The 20,861-nt window shown below is 36.3% G+C and overlaps 1 protein-coding gene across 5 annotated transcripts in view; it reads right to left on the bottom strand.

Annotated features, from left to right (window-relative positions):
* The window catches only part of CEP128 (centrosomal protein 128), a 447,508-nt gene that overhangs the window by 294,244 nt on the left and 132,403 nt on the right, over positions 1–20,861 (bottom strand). For all 5 annotated transcript variants that reach the window (XM_066276450.1, XM_066276451.1, XM_066276454.1 and 2 more), the window contains 2 exons: positions 19,095–19,224; positions 12,561–12,712 (listed from right to left, as the gene is read on the bottom strand). In XM_066276450.1, coding sequence (XP_066132547.1) covers positions 12,561–12,712; positions 19,095–19,224 — 282 coding nt within the window. The remainder of the gene's footprint in view (positions 1–12,560; positions 12,713–19,094; positions 19,225–20,861) is intronic.

The raw sequence follows: 20,861 nt of genomic DNA, 5'->3' as shown, positions 1-20,861 counted from the left end.
ACTTGCTAATTTGGCCTTCTGCTGCTGGTCAACAAAGTCAAAGAGATATAATTTATTTTGTTTCATAGTGAATCTGCCCCTTCATACCAATCCTTCTTGGAAGCCTAGGCAGGGCCCGTCTGCCAATAATATAAACAACTATTGCATAAAATAGCTAAAGTAGTTCTATTTCCCACACTAAAAGCAAAACTGATATTATAAAATTTTGCTTTCACTGAGTAAACAAAAGAACTAACAGATTTAATAGGATTTCACCTGAAATTCTCAGATTCTTAATTAAGCCATGCCCTACTCACTTCTACTGGGAAATTAACTTGACATATTCTTGCATGTTTTGATGAACTCATTCATTTTTAGATAATTTATGAGCTTTATGAACTGATACTGAGAAGATAACTAATCAATTTTCCACAGTCAAGAGAACTAAGGCAAGTCTCTCAATAAAAGAATTCAAATCAATAAAAACAAGTGTGACAGCCCCAAAATATTCCTACATGCAGCTAAATTAGGCCATCACTCAGTGGGATCATCTCATTTAAAACTTTTTTTAAGTCATTATTGGTTTTAAAAGTAAAATATATAATAAAATCTATGAGTCAGTTATTTTTTAACCCAGCAAAACACATATTAATAATTTTTAAAAACTGATTCAAATTTTTAATTAAAGAGCAGCCACATAAAACACTACAGTGACCATATCACAAATACTCTTCCTTTAAAAATACAGACTTCAGTACTTTCAATTGTACCAATTTTGATCACATATACTATTATCTTTTTCTTTTTTTTTTTGCCAAATGAAGCAGACAAAAAATATTAATTTCAAATAATAGGTTTCTCAGTCCTTCTCAGTGATTAAAAATAATTATTTCTCCACAAGTCCTATGAGAACCTATCTGCTTCATACAACTACAGTTTCAATGTACTTTTTAATGAAGCATAATACTAAGCTTAAGTGAAGTACAGAAAATAATGTTCAATTAATTAAATACATTCATCTCTTTGTGAAGAAATAAAACATTAGCTTCTGTTTCATTAGCCATAATGTTCACTACAAAGAACATTTTAAATACACATTTCTTCAGTGTTTAACTTAAAACACAGGGGGGCATGTAATTAACATCCAGGCCCCAGGAGCACACTAGGGAAATTCTGACCCTTGCACACATCAAAGTACATCTGTGTTTTCTTAATTTTTCTCACATTCTATTAGACTGTTAAATTTAACTCTGCTACTCTGATGTTTAACTAATGTAGGCACTTTGAGAGGAGAAAATTTGAATATAAATAGGTTAAAACTGCTGTACTCTAAGAAGACTGGTATTTGGGACTGCTTTTCATACAGGTGACACACCTGTGATTATTCATTCGCTATGAAATGCAGTAGGTCAAAGCAGCTCTCAATGAAAGGTACACACCTGTGTGTCTTTAAATTTTGACGTGGCAGCTGGCAGTGCTAAGATAAATTACATAGTTCAACTAAAGAAACATTATTTTATTTCTAATTACATGACATATAGTGAAGATGAGAACCTACATGTCACTTAACAGTATGGCTTTACTATTTTACAGAACAGTGATTTTCAACTTTTTTCATCTCATGGCACACAAAAATTAATTACAGTGGTACCTTGAGATACGAGCAGACCAACATACGAATTTTAAGATACAATCTGCGACTCGGTCCATATCTTTGTTCGAGATCCGAGCAAAATTCCGAGATATGAGTCATGATTCGGGAAGCTGCTGCTAGTTGGTGCATGGGTGCATGGGTCCAGTATCGGCAGCACAACACCAGCATCTCATTCTTTCTCATGTGTTACCCGCAGAATCAAGTAGAATCTCGTGTGTTGTAGTCGTTCTTGCATCATTTTTGCATTTTTTACTAACTTTTTTTTGTGCTATCATGGGGCCGAAGAAAGTGAGTGTAAAGGACAGTGGTGAGAAGAGGAAGAGAATGATGTCGATAGCAGTAAAGCAAGAAATAATAGAAAAACATGAGCGTGGTGTACGAGTGACTGAACTGGCAAGGCTGTATGACTGCAATACATCTATCAATACAAGTTGTACCATCCTTAAACAAAAGGATGCCATCAAAAGCACAAATCCAGCAAAAGGAACTACAATTCTGTCCCAATTAAGGACAAATATCCATGAAGAAATGGAGAAGCTTCTGCAGGTGTGAGTGAAAGAGAAAGAGCTGGCAGGAGATACAGTGACAGAGACTGTAATATGCAAAAAGGCACGTATTATTTATGGCGACTTGAAGAAGAAAGAACCATCAACCTCAAAAGAGGCAGAAGATATGTTTAAGGCAAGTCACAGCTGGTTTGAAAATTTCAAGAAGAGATCTGGCATCCACTGGGTGGTGAGGCATGGTGAAGCTGCGAGTGCTGACGTTAAGGTAGCCGAGGAGTACATCACACATTTTGCTGCGCTTATCGCAAAGGAAGGCTCCATCCCTCAACAAGTGTTCAACTGTGATGAAACAGAATTGTTTTGGAAAAAAATGTCCTGGAGGACTTTCATCACTGCAGAGGAGAAAAAGCTGCCAGGCCATAAACACATGAAGGACCATCTGACGCTTGCATTGTGTGCAAATGCTAGCGGTGACTGTAAAGTAAAGCCACTGCTAGTGTATCATTCGAAAAATTCTCAAGCCTTTAAGACTCACAAGATTCATAAAGAAAAACTGCAGGTTATGTGGCACACCAATGCTAGCACTTGGGTTACGCGGCAGTTTTTTATTGAATGGGTAAATCTCGTCTTTGGTCCTGCAGTGAAGAAATATCTTCAAGAAAATAAACTCATGATGAAAGCATTATTAATCCTTGAAAATGCTCCAGCCCACCCACGTGGTCTTGAAGATGACATTCTCAATGAGTTCAAATTCATGAAAGTCCTCTACCTCCCACCCAATATGACTTCAATCTTGCAACCTATAGATCACCAGGTCATTTCCAACTTTAAAAAGCTTTACACAAAGCACTTATTCCACCGCTGCCTTGCGGTGACTGAGAATACAATTCTAACCCTTCGAGAGTGAGAAAGATCACTACAACATCGTGATATGTTTACACATTATTGATTTGGCATGGCAAGAGGTTACAAGAAGAACCTTGAACTTGGCATGGAAAAAGTTATGGCCTGATGTTGTTGCAGACAGGGACTTCAAAGGATTCAAATCAGAGACCGAGACCGGGGTAGAGTGTTGGAGGAGATTATGTCCCTCGGAAAGTCAATGGGTCTGAAGGTAGATGAGGGTGACGTAAATGAGCTCGTCGAGGAACATGAGGAGGAACTCTCAACTGAGGAGTTGAAGGAGCTACAGATGATGCAACATACAGAGCTTCTGCAAGAGATTAGTAGTGAGGAGGAGGTAGAGTCGGATAAAGTGATTTCTACAAGTGAAAATAAAGACATGCTGGCAATGTGGGAGAAGCTTTCAAGTTTCATTGAAAAGAAACACCCAGAAAAAGTTTCAACTGGTCATGGTTCAGCACTTTTTAATGACACTTGTTTGTCACATTTCCGTAACATTTTAAAAGGCAGGCAAAAGCAAATCTCTTTGGGTAGATTTTTATTCAAAAGTCCTGCAAGTGAAAGTGGCGAAAGTGCAGCCAAAAAGGCAAAAACAAGTAATGATTAAATGAAAAATACGTAATGTTAAGCTTAGGTTAAGTTTAAAGTTAAGAAAGTGCATTTTTTTTACAATTAAGTTTTTGTGGTTTCATTTTAAGTAAAGAAAGTGCAGTTTTAGTTTTGTTTAAAGTAAAGAAAATGCAGTTTTAGTTTACATTTAGTGTTAAGAAAGTGCAATTTCAATTTACGTGTCTACAGTGCCTACATCCCTTCCTCCCTCCCTCCTCCTCCGCCATTCAACTCCGTTAGCCGCACTCGTCTGTCTCCAAGGTAATACAGTAATAACATTTTTTTTCTTTTATTTCATATATTTTGTTATGCATTGGTAAAGTATACATGTGTGTTTCTTAATTAAAAATGTCTTTTTTCATAATTTAGAATGGTTTGGGGATGTTTCACAGGGCTGGAACGGATTAAATCTATTTCAGTTATTTTAAATGGGAGAAATTAGTTTGATATACAAGTTGACTGACTTACAAGCTCAGTTACAGAACGAATTAAACTCGTATCTCAAGGTACCACTGTACTAAATTTCTGCAGCATGAATAAAACATATATTTTTTGCCAGTATGACCAAAATAATAGGTATAATTTTGATTCATTCACACCAGATACCTATTGTGCTGGCGGTTATTTCTTTTATTTGACAATTTAAGGGAAAAAAAGGTCAGTGTCCCTGACTAAATAGTCAGGTATTCACGTTTTAAAAATTCTTGCATCATACCAGTTGAAACTCCCTATTACAGAACATTACAGTTTATTTGAATTAGATCCAAACCATTACCTTAGGTGATAGTATAACCTTGTGCTCTTGGAAGAAATCAATTTTTCTATTTTAGACAGGATGAGAAAAGAAAAACTAAGAAAGCCTAAATGAGGTAAAAGAGTCCTATTTTTTTTTATAATTTTATTTTTTTAATGGAGTGACATCAATAAATCAGGATACATATATTCAAAGATAACAAGTCCAGGTTATCTTGTCATTCAATTATGTTGCATACCCACCACCCAAAGTCAGATTGTCAAGAGTCCTATTTTTTTTTTAAAGTAAATAATGTTTCAACCAAAAATAATGATCTGTCGATCTTTGTTCTCTCTCTCTCTCCTTCAAAAAAATTACCTTTACATTTTTCTTGATGCAGTCCTGCTGAAATTGACTTCATCAGTTTTTGTTGTCTAGAAATATCTTTACTTCATCTTCATCTTTGAAGGATATTTTCACTGGGTATAGATCTAGGTTGGCAATTATTTTCATTTAGCACGTTGAAGATACCTTTCTATTCTTCTGATATCCATTTTTATCTTTTAAAGTAATGTTCTTCTCCTTCTAGCTGCATTTGAGATTTTCACTCTTTCTCTTTGGTTTTACTAATTTCACTGTGACATATCTAGTTGTGATTTTCATTGTATATGTCCTGCTTGGGGTTCTCAGAACTTCTTAGTTCTGTGAATTGATGTCTGTTATCTTCAAATACTGCTTCTGCTCCATTCTCTCTTTGAATTTTAGGACTCCTATTACATACATATTAGAACTTCAGACCTTTCTACTATGTCCCATGTAGCTCTTAAATTTTTTTCTGTACAGCAGGGCCTCAAATACCATCATTTCTGTCAACATGTTTTGTTACAGTGTTGATGGAAAACTCTGGAAAACTCAACTTTTGTTTATATTAATTCGCCTATGGTAAAATTGATTTCATAGATATTGTTTCACTTAAAGTCACAGAACTTATTGACAACATTAAGTGAAGATTTACTATATTTTCCATGTTTTTGTCTTTCTGTGACTCAGAGTGGATATTTTCTTCTAACCAATAAACTATTTCTACCAGAGAGCAGGACTTCCAGAATGGTACTGCAAGGAGCTCAAACAGTGTTTCCAGTGAAACAACCAGTTAACGGGTAATAACTTTCTTTTTTTTTTTTTACAGAAAGAGAGAGGGATAGATAGGGACAGACAGACAGGAACGGAGAGAGATGAGAAGCATCAATCATCAGTTTTTTATTGCAACGCCTTAGTTGTTCATTGATTGCTTTCTCATATGTGCCTTGACCATGGGCCTTCAGCAGACCAAGTAACCCCTTGCTCAAGCCAGCAACCTTGGGTCCAAGCTGGTGAGCTTTGCTCAAAGCAGATGAGCCCGCGCTCAAGCTGGCGGCCTTGTGGTCTCAAACCTGGGTCCTCCATATCCCAGTCCAACACTCTATCCACTGTGTCACCGCCTGGTCAGGCTAAAAATTTATTTAAATAATAAAAATCATTTAAAGCATCTGAAAATTGTCCTAAAGGCACAGAACAAATGGAGAAACATTTATTTATGAAAATATGCTAAATCTTGGTAAGAATGAAGGTCTGTAGCATCTGAGTCACAACCTATTCCCATATCCTCCTCTCCAGTGCAGTGGGACTAAAATAACACTCCAGCTAGGGACAGACAAGACAACAGGTCTTACTCTGTGCCCACTCCCAGTAATGGCTACAGATTCACCCGGAGAGGAACAGGGCCCCAGACTAGGGTTGCAGAAGCTCTATTCTAAGCAAGCACAGCTAAAGAATTGAGGGTCCTTCCCCCAGACATCCCCACTTGTAAGGCAAAAGGCCTAGTAAGTCTAGGTTGCCTCTGCCTCCATTCACTCATACAGTCACTTTTCCATAAGAGACAAAGCAAGGTAAGAAAGTCAGAGACGACCACCCCCACTCAGCACCACATTTGAAGAATGGTGGTGTCACTCCAGAGCAAGGGGAGTTAGTTAACCTTTTTATACCTAGTGCCCACTTTTGACTTTTGTATCTCTGTTAGTAGTAAAATTTTCTAACCGCCCACCGGTTCCAAAGTAATGGTGATTTATAAAGTAGGGAAGTAACTTTACTTTATAAAATTTATAAAGCAGAGTTACAGCAAGTTAAAGCATATAATAATAATTACTTACCAAGTACTTTATGTCGGATTTTCACTAAGTTTGGCAGAATAAATCTTTATAAAACAACTTACTATAGTTAAATCTATCTTTTTATTTATATTTTGGTTGCTCCGCTACTGCCCACCATGAAAGCTGGAACTCCCACTAGTGGGCGGTAGGGACCAGGTTGACTGCTCTAGAGGGAGGCAGGCCCCAGTCCCGGAACTCAGATCTGGTGCAGTGGTGCAGACTCTGCTGCGCAAGAGAGGTTGTATAAGCTGAGAAGAGCTCAACAGCTATGCCTAAGGGGGCTTTTTTTTTAATAGAGCATAAGGAAATTCATGCCTAAAAATGATATATGGCGGGTTCGATTCCCGGCCATGGCACACAGGAGAAGCGCCCATTTGCTTCTCCACCCCTCCGCCGCGCTTTCCCTCTCTGTCTCTCTCTTCCCCTCCCGCAGCCAAGGCTCCATTAGAGCAAAGATGGCCCGGGCGCTGGGGATGGCTCTGTGGCCTCTGCCTCAGGTGCTAGAGTAGCTCTGGTCGCAACATGGCGATGCCCCGGAGGGGCAGAGCATCGCCCCCTGGTGGGCAGAGCGTCGCCCCATGGTGGGCGTGCCGGGTGGATCCCGGTCGGGCGCATGCAGGAGTCTGTCTGACTGTCTCTCCCTGTTTCCAGCTTCAGAAAAATGGAAAAAAAAAAAAATGATATATGGGGCGAGGTGTGAGCACACAATATGGTATACAGAGGAGTGTTGTAGAATTGGGCACCTGAAACCTGTAAAATTATGTCAACCAGTGTCACCCCAATAAATTCAATTTAAAATATGGAGATCTTGGGGTTGAAAAGTTAAGAGGCTGGTAATTTCCACAGTACTAGTAGCAACAAGTGAAATGATGAAACAGCTATAATTTTCATAGAGAAAATCAGGGAAAGAGACAGCTAAGAATGGCCCTCTTGGAATCAGAGAATGCCCCCCAAAACTGGTAACACCCTAGTCCTGAAAAGAAGCCCAAGTTTAACTGAACAGATTGTGGAGCAATTTATACACCCAGGACATTGTCCAAAATAAAAAAGAACAATAAACTAGCAATTAACAGAGAGGCTAAAAGATAGTGAGATATCAACAGACTTAGACTAGCCAGAAGCTTAACTGGGAGATCAGGAAACTAGACAGTCAACGAGAATCCAGCTAAAACCACAACCATCCCTGATGGCCATGGAGACTGTACACACACCCACGGTTGCAGCCTCTCAGAAGTGACTGCATACTGCAGGAAAAATAGTTCTCACCAAACAACTCCAGCCAATTCATTAAACTAATAAAAAAGCAAACAACAAACCCCAGAAAGTGGGAAGTGAGTCAGTCAGTCAGCATCCAGACTTACATACTATATCGTATTAACAGGAAGACCTCTTCTCCACTAGATTGGACAATTTTAGCCTCTAAAGCCTTTAGTCTATGAAGTTTTGCTGCCAATATTTGTTTTCTTAATAATTTAATCTGTTTAAAATCTGATTAAAATCTACTTAGTACTCAAATAATACCTTATACTACAACATGCACCTGGATAAGGAGGAAATTAAGATAAAAAGAAGTATAATAGCAAACTACAAACAGGGTAATTAAGATGACTAAAACCATAGGTCTTTAAAAAGGATTTAAAAGTAGTGCTGAAGGGGGCATTACTGCATAGTAAAGTGGCCTGCTTTATAGAAGAAATGCAAGAATCAAAAGAGTTTATCCTAAAAGCACAGTAAAAGGAAACTTCCTTCAGTGACTACTGTACCAATCATCAAAAAAAAGTTATTACCGATTAACATTTCTGTTTTCCACTATCCTTTCTCTTTTTAAACGTAGATTCTGGCATTAAGAGCCAAGATATGTTAATGAATAATCATGTCAGTTGTCACTCAATTATCATTTTCAACACTTAATCTAAATTATGTATAGCACCTTGTTTTTTTTTTCTTTCTTTGAAGTTCTTCATTCAATTTAAAAGTCAAATTTTTTTTTCAAGAAGAGTAAATTGATGGAAGATGGAGGCTGAGATTAAATCAGGGGAATCATTGATCAAGGATGCTTGAAATTCTTATGAATACAAATAGCCTATCAAGGTTAATGAGGTTCAACTCAAGTTTAGAAGAAGAAAAAAGTGAACTTAGTATTTCCTATGCATATACAGATTTAAAATCTTAGGTACATTTGAAAGGTAAATTATTCAAACTCAAATGTAGCTTTCATTTGGCTTTTTACAAGCTATTTTCACTGTTCTTCCCTCAGTATAAAATACCTGCTTAAAATATATATCCTGGAGCAACAAAAACTAATGCAATTAGTGAGAAAGAACATGGTCCCCCTGAATGCTGACAACTCTCCCAGAAATTAATATGCTTTTAAGGAATGACTGGACAATGTTAACTTTAAAATATAACCATAAAAATGTTCTACAATATACTATTTCAGTCAACAAACATTAAGTAAGTGCCTAAAATGGGTAAGACATTGAAGAGGGTACAAAAGGATACAGAGGTAAGACCTGGTTCTTAACCCAAACTCATGTGATCTGAAAGGAGATATAAGTCTTTAATTCATAAGTGGCTCCCAGAATGCTACAAGTTGAATCGTAACATCAATGTATAATAGTAAATGGCCCAAAGCAAAATCTGTGCACAGCAACATATCAAAAGAAAATGTAAACAGAAGGTTGAGCATCAGAATGAAAGCACAGAAGATTGTTAGAAAGACAAAACAAACAAAAAAAACTCAGTTCAACCCATTCCAGAAATAAAGACAGAACCTGGTGAAGTAAATAGGATTTCTGCTTATAAGAGCTCTGTTAAAGAGAGATAGAGGGTGGGAAGCCTTCCCATAACCATGAACCACCAGTCCCTTAGACATCATTATTCTCTGGCTCTGTGTTCACTGAACAATTTTTTTGGTTACTAATTCAGCTTTCCAAAACCTAGGTTTATGAAATTGGAGACTGGAGCTGTGCACAGGAGAACAGTATTTAAATATCCACATATGTCTCCCTCAGGCTACATCAATGAACTGACACTCCTATATATTGCTCTCTTATAAGTTTCATTGCTAATATGAACCAGACTCCCAGATCACATTAACTGTAGGACATAGAAAACTCAAGTTTCCATATGTGAGGACAAGACCTTGATACACATGTCTTCATTAAGGTAAGGACGTCAGAGTTAGATTTGTCTTGATGACAGAGCAGCTTTTCTCTTCGGCCCCCTTTCTCCTTTATTTCAACCCACTCTGAAATCGTAATATACTCAGATCACTTTAAGACAGTGTGAGGACCGTGCCATAAGAACATTAGTAATGTGGGCAAAGGGATGGTTCAGAAGAAAGAATTATGACTTGCAACTGATATCACCCAAGAAGGCTTCAGAACAATAAGGTTTAGGATTTGCACAAAGAGGGTGCTGCAGAAACAGTGAACAAAGAAAAAACAGAAGGGATTAGGGAAGTTTAAGGAAAAAAATGAGTTCACAAGACTGTATATGAGATTCTGCAGGAGAGGTGTTAGAAAGTCAAGTGATCAAAGGAGAAAGACAGTGATCAAACAAACCATAAATGTGACTATGTAAATGTTTCTGGGCCTGATCAATGATCTCATTTTGTGCATCTTTTCCTATTTATATTTGGTCTCTGAAAAACAACTAAATAAAATTAATTTTCATTTTTTATAGAATATATATAGCAACACGCCATACTACTTAAAACTTTCTAAAAATAAAGCAAAGCCTAAATGCTTTTCAATTAAATTTCTATTAGATTACCAGCTGTTAGAGGTGATACTGAGTGATCCATGACTTACATCTCTCACAAAGTCTACACTAGATTTCACTTGGAGAATAGCTTGGGAATAAGGATATTAAATGAGCCTCTATAAGCTATGAAAAGTAATCAAGCCATAATCAGAAGCGGCACTAAATCTAACACAACTGATGTAAATTTAATTAAGTTAATTATTTTACTTTGGAAAATAAAAAAATCAGAAAAAAATAAAACTGGTTATTGGAACTTTCTTGAGGATGAATGATATCTTTTTTTTTCTTTATAGGGACAGAGAGGGGGGGGATAGATAGGGACAGACAGACAGGAACGGAGAGAGATGAGAATCATCAGTTTTTCGTTGAGACACAGTTGTTCATTGATTGCTTTCTCATATGTGCCTTGACCACGAGCCTTCAGCAGACTGAGTAACCCCTTGCTTGAGCCAGCGACTTTGGGTCTAAGCTGGTGAGCATTTTTTTTTATTTTGCTCAAAAGCCAGTTGAGCCCGCGCTCAAGCTGGCGACCTTGGGGTCTCGAACCTGGGTCCTCAGCATCCCAGTCTAACGCTCTATCCACTGCACCACCGCCTGGTCAGGCTGAATGATATCTTTTTATGATTACTTTTTTCAACGGCAACTGGGAAAACATCTTTCATCATCCCAAAGGAATTTAAATTAGACTTGAAACAAACTCAAAGAACTTTCTACATCAACTTTAGAATGTCGCCTGCATAGGGACAAGGAAATCTGGTGGTTTTTTGTTCACTGTTATGTCACTAGCACCTAGAATAGTTCCTGGCACATAAAACACAGTCATTATTTCATTTGTGGGTAAATGCAAACTAACACGAGAGATGTGAAAATGCGGAAGAACCATAATATTAGGACAAGGGGAAAGCCAGGCTCTCTGAATGAGAGCATTATCAGGTTATTATAAGTAATTTTTTAAATGCCTACATGTGTGAGATCTTTTTTCAATTTATTCCACAAGTGGTGAATGGAAAAAAAAAAAGAAAAATGGGAAGGAAGAAAGATAAGGGAGGGAGGGAGGGAGGGAGGAAGGGAGGGAGGGAGGGAGGGAAACAGGACAGACCAGCATGTGGTTATAAACAGCTTAACAAAGGGATTTTTCTACCCTTGATATTTATTAATATAGTTTAAAAAAGAAACACCACTTAATTTTGGCAAAACAATCATATTTTGTCAGCAGGATCAAGGGCTAAAATAATACCTATGAAGCAAACTTCAAAAGCCCTACAATTACAACTGCTCGAAGAATATTTCTGATAAGTAATTATTAAACATGTAGAGAGCTTTGTAAAGAGTATGTCAATATTTCATTATCTTTGCAATGTGAATCTCAAACCAAACCTAAAATACATTTTCTATTGACGCAGTGACAAGATGAAAGAGAAACTCAGATTAGTCACATTAAATATTTCCTTTGGATTATACAAAGTGAGATGCTTTACACACCAATTTTCTACCTTTTATTATAACTTAGAAATTTCTTTAAATGTGGCAACTTATTACAACTGGAACATGATTCACTAATAAAAACATACAGAGGATACATATCCTTTTCTAAACATGTCATCCATGTTTAATCTAATTTGCATAATGATAACTAAAATTAAGCCATTTCCTCTTTATGGAGTTCTTTCTTTTGATTTTCAATATTTTCTGATAATTATCCCATCTCTACTAGATAAAAGATGGGAGGAAATGGTAGCTGCCTAGTTTCACATCATTCATGGTTACATTACTCACAATTATTACACAACTCTAAACTAATAAAGGCATCATTACTACCTCATGCAGAACAGCTAGATATTTGAAAACCTTTATGGTTCCAAAGAAGAAATATCAGTAATCCCTTTTCTCTGGACCTTCTGCCGGTGTCACCCCAAAATAAATGCTAATTCACTGTCCCTTCAGAGAAGCGGTCCCTTCCAATCTTTAGGAAGGGCTCAACTGCTACTAGAATAAAAATATCTTCAAGATTATTAGTTTCCTGGCTTTGAGGTCCAAATGAAAGAGATATGAATCCATCGAAATTTCTATATACCATCAGTCATGTATATAATCTTATATTATCTATTCCCAAACTAGAGTTCACAAAATATCACAGTCTTCATATTAAAATTTCATTAAGCAATTCCATGAAACAAAACCAAAGTCCTCTGATTATGGCTTAAAAATAGCAAAGTCACCTCAACTTGTGCTGCCAAGTGTGCTTTCTCCTTGTCTTTGCGCTCCGAGCACCGCCTCGCTTCTTCCAACTCTGCAGCCAGCGCACCCACGTTCAGCTGCACCCGCAACTCTGACATCTGCTTCTCCAGATCCTCTTTTTCCCGCTCAAGGCCTTGAAAGAGAAAATGTAAAGCCTGATGGGTTGTTCTTTATTCTCGGGAGATGTAGTTTCAAACATGTTCAAAGCCTTGATGTTTTAATATTCTAGTTAATGTAATCCACTTACTAACGCTGTCACTCAACAGTCTTCCTAATTTGCCGGTCTATTGTTTCAAGACTCATGCAGTTTCCTACAATATTATTCTACATTGATACTAAAACTTTAACTGTTATCTGATTTCTAGTACAATTTATTTCAGGAAAATCCTACACATTTTTTCCTTTAACTTTCCTAACATCCCTACATTACCTTCAAAGTCTAACAAAAATACTGAATTTTCAACTAAGCTATTGCCAGCTGAAGTTCCTGACATTCACACAGCAAAATGCGTTTTTTGCAGCCCAAACACATGATGCTGTTAAATCTCTGATTGTGCATGAACACTAACTTTCTAATTCTGGAGACTACTACCTGAAATTATGTCACTGAACAATAAAATTGACTTAGTATTTTACTCAACATGAGCTACTTAGTCTATGGTGCACAGAAAACTTTAATACCACCTTCTTCAGAGATAAATAACACAAAAACCCTTTCTCAATGACCTTGCACCCCAAGAATATAAACAAGACATAAATAAAGTACTTCCTTGAATCTAAGATGACAAAAATTGACATCAAAAATTTGAAACAACTTTTTCCGCTAGCCTCCTTTCCAGAAAAGATGGAAAGACACTACAGAATCAAATTTACAGATTATTTTTAAGACCCACTCAAATTTCAGAAATAGCAAAGTGTTTAAAACAGAAATATCAAACTGTTTAAAATATCAAATGTACCTTGGATGGAAGGTATATAGGCATTTAATAGCATGAGAAGAAGACAGACAGATAATATATTCCTGAATAGTATAATGGTTATTATACAGAAATAGTACAAAGAATAGAGTGATTAACTCTATCTTGGTGAGAAACTAAGGTAGAAGGAACTGGAAACTAAGTTAGTTTTAAAGAATGAATAAAAAACTCCACCAAGCAAAGGAGATGCAGTTGGGGTGATATCTCAGGAAAAGAAAAGAGCATAGCCTGACCTGTGGTGGCGCAGTGGATAAAGCGTCGACCTGGAAATGCTGAGGTCACCAGTTCGAAACCCTGGGTTTGCCTGGTCAAGGCACATATGGGAGTTGATGCTTCCAGCTCCTCCCCACCTTCTCTCTCTGTCTCTCTCTCCTCTCTCTCTCCCTCTCTGTCTCTCTCCCTCCCTTTCTCTCTCCTCTCTAAAATGAATAAATAAATAAATAAACAATGCTGTTAAAAAAAAAAAAGAGCATAAAGCACCTAGATACAAAATTAGATTTAATATGCAGATAACTGCACACAACAGAAGTTTATGTAGCTGACACATATGAGGGATGAGGGAGAGAAGGGGGGAGCCACCAGGTAGCCTGTGCACTGCTAGGGAACTTGATAACTATCCTAACTATCCGATAGACTGGCAATTAGCAAACGTTTTCTGTAAAGGGTCAGGCAGGAAATATTTTAGCCACAGACCTGTCACAAGTACTCAACTCTACCAATGGATTGCAAAAGTGACCTATACAGTGCATAAATGAACGGGAATGGCTGTATTTCAATCAAGTTTGTTTACAAAAGTCTGGATTTGGCCTATGGCCATACTTTGCCCACCCCCATTAGGTCTACAACCTAAAACTATGCATGTTTAAGTGTAAATGTATCTATCCATTTTAGAAATAAATGTATTCATTTATTTTATAAATGTTTTATTTTATAAATATATATAGGTGTGTGTACATAACATATATCTCCATAGTGTATACTTATTTATATATAGATTATGTTTCATAATATATAACATTAGTATATATACATATATAACATTAGTATGAATATATATATATAAAATACAGAGATGATATATAAATACATGTACATATATGTATATTTTATGAAGTACATATATTTAGTGTGGAGACATATATAATATTTTGCTATGTTTCATAACACATTGCGATGGATCACGAGAATTCTCGTGTTTTTGTTCTAAGGCTTGTTTTTACCAAGTATCATACTTTAAAAAGATATTAGCTTGTAAGAACATGTAATAAATAACTTCAAAATGCAATGCATATTTAATTTTAAAGCGTGCAGTAACATTTATGTAAAGCATGTTTTGTACTCGTTCAATAGAAACTTATCTGGCCATTGGGTAAAACTAGCAATAAAACTACTGGTCCGCAATGTGATAATATAGATACATATAAAATATTAGCATAGCTATATATAAATATATAGATATGTATATATATACATACATATATAATAAAACATTAACAAAATTAAAATACTTAAAACATAAGATATAAAATTCAAATATTGTTACAGTCTCCTCCCATGTCCAGAAGATTTTCCCACACATTCCATTTTGAAGAACACTTGCTACAAACAGTGATGGGGTACTAAAAGACAGCAGTTACGAGCTCAAGTTTGAGGGGAAAAATATTTGGGTCTGCTACTTCCCACAAATGTGACATTAGATAAAGTACTCAATCTCTTTATTCCTCATTTTGTTTTAATCATTAAAATAGAAACAAAAATAGTTTTCTCATACAGTAGTTGTAAGAACTAAAGGAGACCATGTAGAATGAGTAGCATAAAGCCTTGTATGTAGTTAGAACTCAATAAATTATAATGAGAGAGTAGAATCAAGAGAGTAAACTGAATAGTCTGTGCCTTGGAAGGGTCCCTGTGGTAGCAGTATAGAAGACAGATTACAGAGGAACTAGAATAAGACAAAATAGGAGGGTAATTAGAAAAGATGAAAAATGCCTAAACTGGGCCTGACCAGGCAGTGGCGCAGTGGATAGAGTGCCGGACTGGAACGCAGAGGACCCACTTTGAAACCCCAAGGTTTCCTTGAGCGCGGGCTCATCCGGCTTGAGTGCGGGCTCACCAGCTTGAGTGCAGGGTCGCTGGCTTGAATGTGGGATCATAAATATGACCACATGGTTGCTGTCTTAAGCCTAAAAGTCACTAGCTTACAGCTCAAGGTCGCTGGCTTAAAGCTCAAGGTTGCTGGTTTAAGCCCAAGGTCACTGGCTTAAGCAAGGGGTCACTCGGTCTGCTGTAGCCACCCCCCCCAACCTGTCAAGGCATATATGAGAAAACAATTAATGAACAACTAAGGAGCTGCAACAAAGAATTGACGCTTCTAATCCTTCTCCCTTCCTGTCTGTCCCTGTCTGTCCCTCTCTCTGTCTCTATCACACACAAAAAAATAAAACAATAAAAGCCTAAATTGGGATATGGGAATAAAAAAGAGGAGGGGGCAGAGTCAAGAGATATAAGGCTATAAATACACATGGTATCAGGACCAATTAGGTGGAAGGGAGGAAAAATAATTGTAAATTTTCTCTTTATTTTAGGTGTAGATATTCAGATAAAGGATGATGCCATCAATTGAGGTAGGAGAGAAAAACAGGTTTTCAGAAAAGAATAAAACTCAGATGTAAATCTGTTGACTGAGCATTATGCAACAGCATACAGAGATGTCCAATGAGCAACTCCATCTGGAGGGCTGAACATTAAACCACCCAGACAGAGAAGTATATGGTAAATAAGAAAAGCCATGAACAGGACTCTGGACAGCACCAGTATTTAAAGGACAAATTGTGAGGAAAGAATAAAGATTTGTATGGGAGGAATGAAAACAACTAAGGCAGAAGAAGCAGGAAAGAGTAGGAGCATTGAAGTCAGTTGAAGAGTTCCAAAAAGAAAAAGCAAATAAAAAGAGGTCAAGTAAGATAAGTAATGGCAAGATGCCTTTGAATCTGATTTTGCTTAATTAACTAAGCAAAGCCAATGTTAGAAGAAAGAAAGAAATCATTCTGCAGTGCATGGAGGAACAAACAGCAGTCAGAGTGTGACAATGAGTGTGATTCCTTACAGACAATTTTTAAAAAATAACACAAGTATTTTATAAAAATGAAAACTCTAGAGTTGTTACAAGGTGAAGAAGTCCATTACCACATTAACAGAGGAACTTAAAAAAATTTTTAAACCTGGTAGAGTTCAGAAAGTAAGATTCTTCTAGTTCTCAAAGTCTTACCCCAAAATAACAAGATTTTATGAACAAAACCTGCAACAAATATCATATTTCCCCATGTATAAGACACACCTTTTTTTGAAAAATTTGGAGTCTAAAAACTGGGTGCGTCTCATACAGTGGTTGTGGCATTTCAAATGCCATAGGTGGAACTGAGGACGAGGCAATATATGAAGACAATGATTCGTCATCAGACACAGATGAGGACAAGCTAATGGATGGGAGTTTTGACAGTGATGAGAAGTAATATGAATTTTATGATGAATAAACTTGAGTTCAATAACTTTATGTAATACATTTTTTTCCAAATTTTGGGTCCCAAAATTAAGGTGCATCTTATACATGGAAATGTCTTATACATGGGGAAATACTGTAAAGGGAGAGATATTCCATGTTCATGGGTAGGAACACTCAATATTTTCAAAATATCAGTTCTTCCCAACATAATCTAATAGATTCAATGCAATCCAAGTCAAAATCCCAGAAAGTTATTTTGTGGATATCAACAAAATGATTAAAGTTATATGGAGATGAAAGGATCCAGAATAGCCAATACAACATTGAACGAGAAGAACAAAGCTGGAGGACTGACACTATCCAACTTCAAGACTACTGTAAAGCTGCAATAATCAACACAGTGTGGCACTGGTGAAAAAGATGAATGGAACAGAACAGAAAGCTCAGAAATAGACCCACATAAAAGCAGTCAACTGATCTTTGAAAATAAAGCAAAAGCAATACAATAGAAAAAAGATAATCCTTCAACAAACGGTGCTGAAACAACTGTACACCCATATGTAAAAAAGTGAATTTAGACTTATACCTTACATCTCCTGCAAAAATTAATTCAAAATGGATCACAGAGCTAAATGTAAAACTCAAAATTATAAAACACTTAGAAGATAGGAAAAAAATTGGGGTGACCTTGGTTTTTTTGGCAATAACTTTTTAGATACAATCCTAAAGTCATAATTCATAAAAGAAATAATTGATAAGCTACATTTCATTATAATTAAATTTTTCAGCTCTGTAAAAGACATCAAGAGAACGAAAAGACAAGCCACAGACTCTGTGAAATTATTTGCAAAGATATATCTGATAAAAGATCGTTATCCAAAATATACAAAGGACTCTTAAAACTCAACAGTAAGAAAACAAACAACATAACAAAAAATGAAGCAAAAACCTTAACCAATACCTCACCAAAGAAGATATGCAAATGGAAAATAAGCATAATAAAAGCTGTTCTATATCATGTTATCAGGAAGATGCAAATTAAAACAACAAGATGCCACTACAAACCTATTAAAGTGGCCAAAATCCAGAAAACTGACAAGAGCAATTGGTGCTGTTGGGAATGAAAAATGGCACAACCACTTTAAAAGATGGTTTGGAAGATTCTTACAGAACAAAACATACTCCTACCATTTGCAGCAATCATAGTCTTTGGTATTTATCCAAACAAGAAAACTTACATATCCACACAAAACTCTGCACACAGATGTTTAGTTTACTCGTAATTGCCAAAACTTAGAAGCAACCAACATGGCCTTCAGTAGGTAAATGAAAAAACTGTGGTACATTCAGACAATGTTTAAAAATGAGAGAGAAAGAGAGGCAGCACACTACCAAGTCATAAAAATACGTAACCGAAACTTAAAGGCATATTAAGTGAAAGAAGTCAATCTAAAAAATTATATATATACCATATGATTCCAACTGTCTGAGATTCTGGAAAGACAAAACTATGGAGACTGTAGAAAGATTATGATTATCAGATGTTAAGGGGGACAGAGAGATGAAAATGTGGAATACAGAGGATTTTCAGGATAGAGAAACTACTCTATAATACAATAATGACAAACAGATGTTAAAATTACATATTTGTCCAATCCCACAGAATGCACAACACCAAGACAGAATCCTAACATAACGTATTCAATTTTGAATGATAACGATGCGTCAGTGCAGGTGCGTCACTTACAACAAACACACACTATCAGTGGGAAGCTGATAAACAGGGAGGCTATGCAAGTTTGAGAATAGAGGGTATATGGGAAATCTCTAGACCTTCTGCTAAATATTGCTATAAACAAAACTAAAGAATAAAGTCTGTTTAAAAAAAATTGAATACGACACTATTAAGGTGCTTGAAAACCTTGTGGTAGGTAAGAAATAGATAAGACAACGAAAGCACAACATAAAGGATGCAATTCTGAAGTTACTTAAGAAAGGTCAAAAGAGACCTACATATTTACAAATCAGGGTTATACCTCTCCTAAACCTCCAGGATTCTCCCTGTTCATCCTGATGGTTTGAGTGTTGCTTGGAAATCTGAGATACTTGATATAAACCCTTTCGATCACCTTCTGCTTTCATAAGTTGTGCACGAAGTTCTTCTACCTGAAAACATACAGTCAAAATTAAACTTTTGTCAATTTTAAAAGAATAATTGAACTCACAAGTTATTACAAATTATATATAAATATTTTCCTATGGAAAAAATTTATTTTTACTGGGTTAAGGCAAGCACAAGGTGAAGTCAAGTTCGTCTCCTTTTCATGCCAAACACAGTAGAATAGTCCCTTGCTCCATTTCTTTATTCCTCCCATTCTTTCCACAAAGAATGAACATCTTTACCCCTTCTCTGGGTCTATTGTGTCAAAGAATTTGACTGCATTAAAAAATATTTTATTTGGACCTTAGCTCACTCTATTACAATGAACACAAACCGCCTCCAACTAAGTACAGAGGGTCATCGGGTTACGACACAGTTCCATTCCTATGACAGTGACATAAACCAAATTTTGGTATAAATCAAAACACACCCTAGCCTAACAGAAACGGAACACTTGAACTTTTAACAATCCAAAATGACGTAGGTAAGCATACTGGGGACGCCAACTCCCTCACTCATACGCCACGTTACTGTGTATTCTTTCACCATGCACAACCAAATTGGTTCACCCACGTGGTCCATAAGTATGACGCTAACAGCGTAAGGTGAAACACTCAAGCCTCAATTTTTTTAGGTTTTTACGGGAGTGAGTGTTATAAACTCTAAACATTGTATGTTGAGACGGTCATAACGCAAGGACTCCCTATACTATGTTTTTATATTTTTCACTCAGTTTCTTTTAAATGAACATGGTCTACTAATTGGTAAACTGAAGACATATGATCATAAGTTGTCATATTTTGATATCAAAGTACTGTTCCAAATAAATAAACAATAAACCCTATTGAATAAACTATAAACTCCTTGAAGTCAAGAACTATTTTCTTCCTCTTCATATTTCTAGAGACTAGCAAACTGCCTAGCAAATACCAGGTATGTCCCCAATGACCATTAAACAAGTGAGCAATAGCAAGAAGACTCAGCTAAAGTCACAATGACAACTTAATCATGGAAATCCCTTACTTCAAAAGATGACATTATAAAGTACAAGTCAGAGTTATGAAAAAAAATCAAAATAGAATTAAATACAAGTATAAACTTCCAAAAAAGAAAGTCTGAATTCTGCCAACATCAATTCCAATGGACCACTGGCTGCAGACCAAAGCCAAGGAACATTTTTAAAGGTTTTATGAAACAGGTGCTACGGTGTATTTTTAGTATTAATTGTCAAAACATAATATTCTTTCTAAATATCTATATGATTTCTGACATCTTTGCCTCCCTAGCATATTATGTAGTAAGTTATGCAACCCACATCTCAAAATAGAGGAAGGTACAACTGCATTTTATATTAAACACAAACAGAGACAGTTAGAAAACCTCAAGCCCTTATCCAACGTATGTAAAATGGCTATTTCAAGTTATTGAACTTGAAATATCAGAAGTACCAAACTCCCACTATGTGCTAATGGGCTGAAAAAATGTTATGCTTTAAAAGTAAGACTTAGCTTTGGTTGAAAAGAGCACGTAGCATCTTGAAAACGTGACTGTATGACAATGACACATTCAAAGTAACTTGAACATGCAAGTGCATTTTATGTATTTTGCTTCCTCCTTCACTCTCCAATGCCTCCTTGAAGAA

Source organism: Saccopteryx bilineata, chromosome 4 (genome assembly GCF_036850765.1).
Source record: "Saccopteryx bilineata isolate mSacBil1 chromosome 4, mSacBil1_pri_phased_curated, whole genome shotgun sequence".
Classification (NCBI taxonomy): domain Eukaryota; kingdom Metazoa; phylum Chordata; class Mammalia; order Chiroptera; family Emballonuridae; genus Saccopteryx; species Saccopteryx bilineata.
This window is presented reverse-complemented; position numbering and strand designations above follow the sequence as displayed.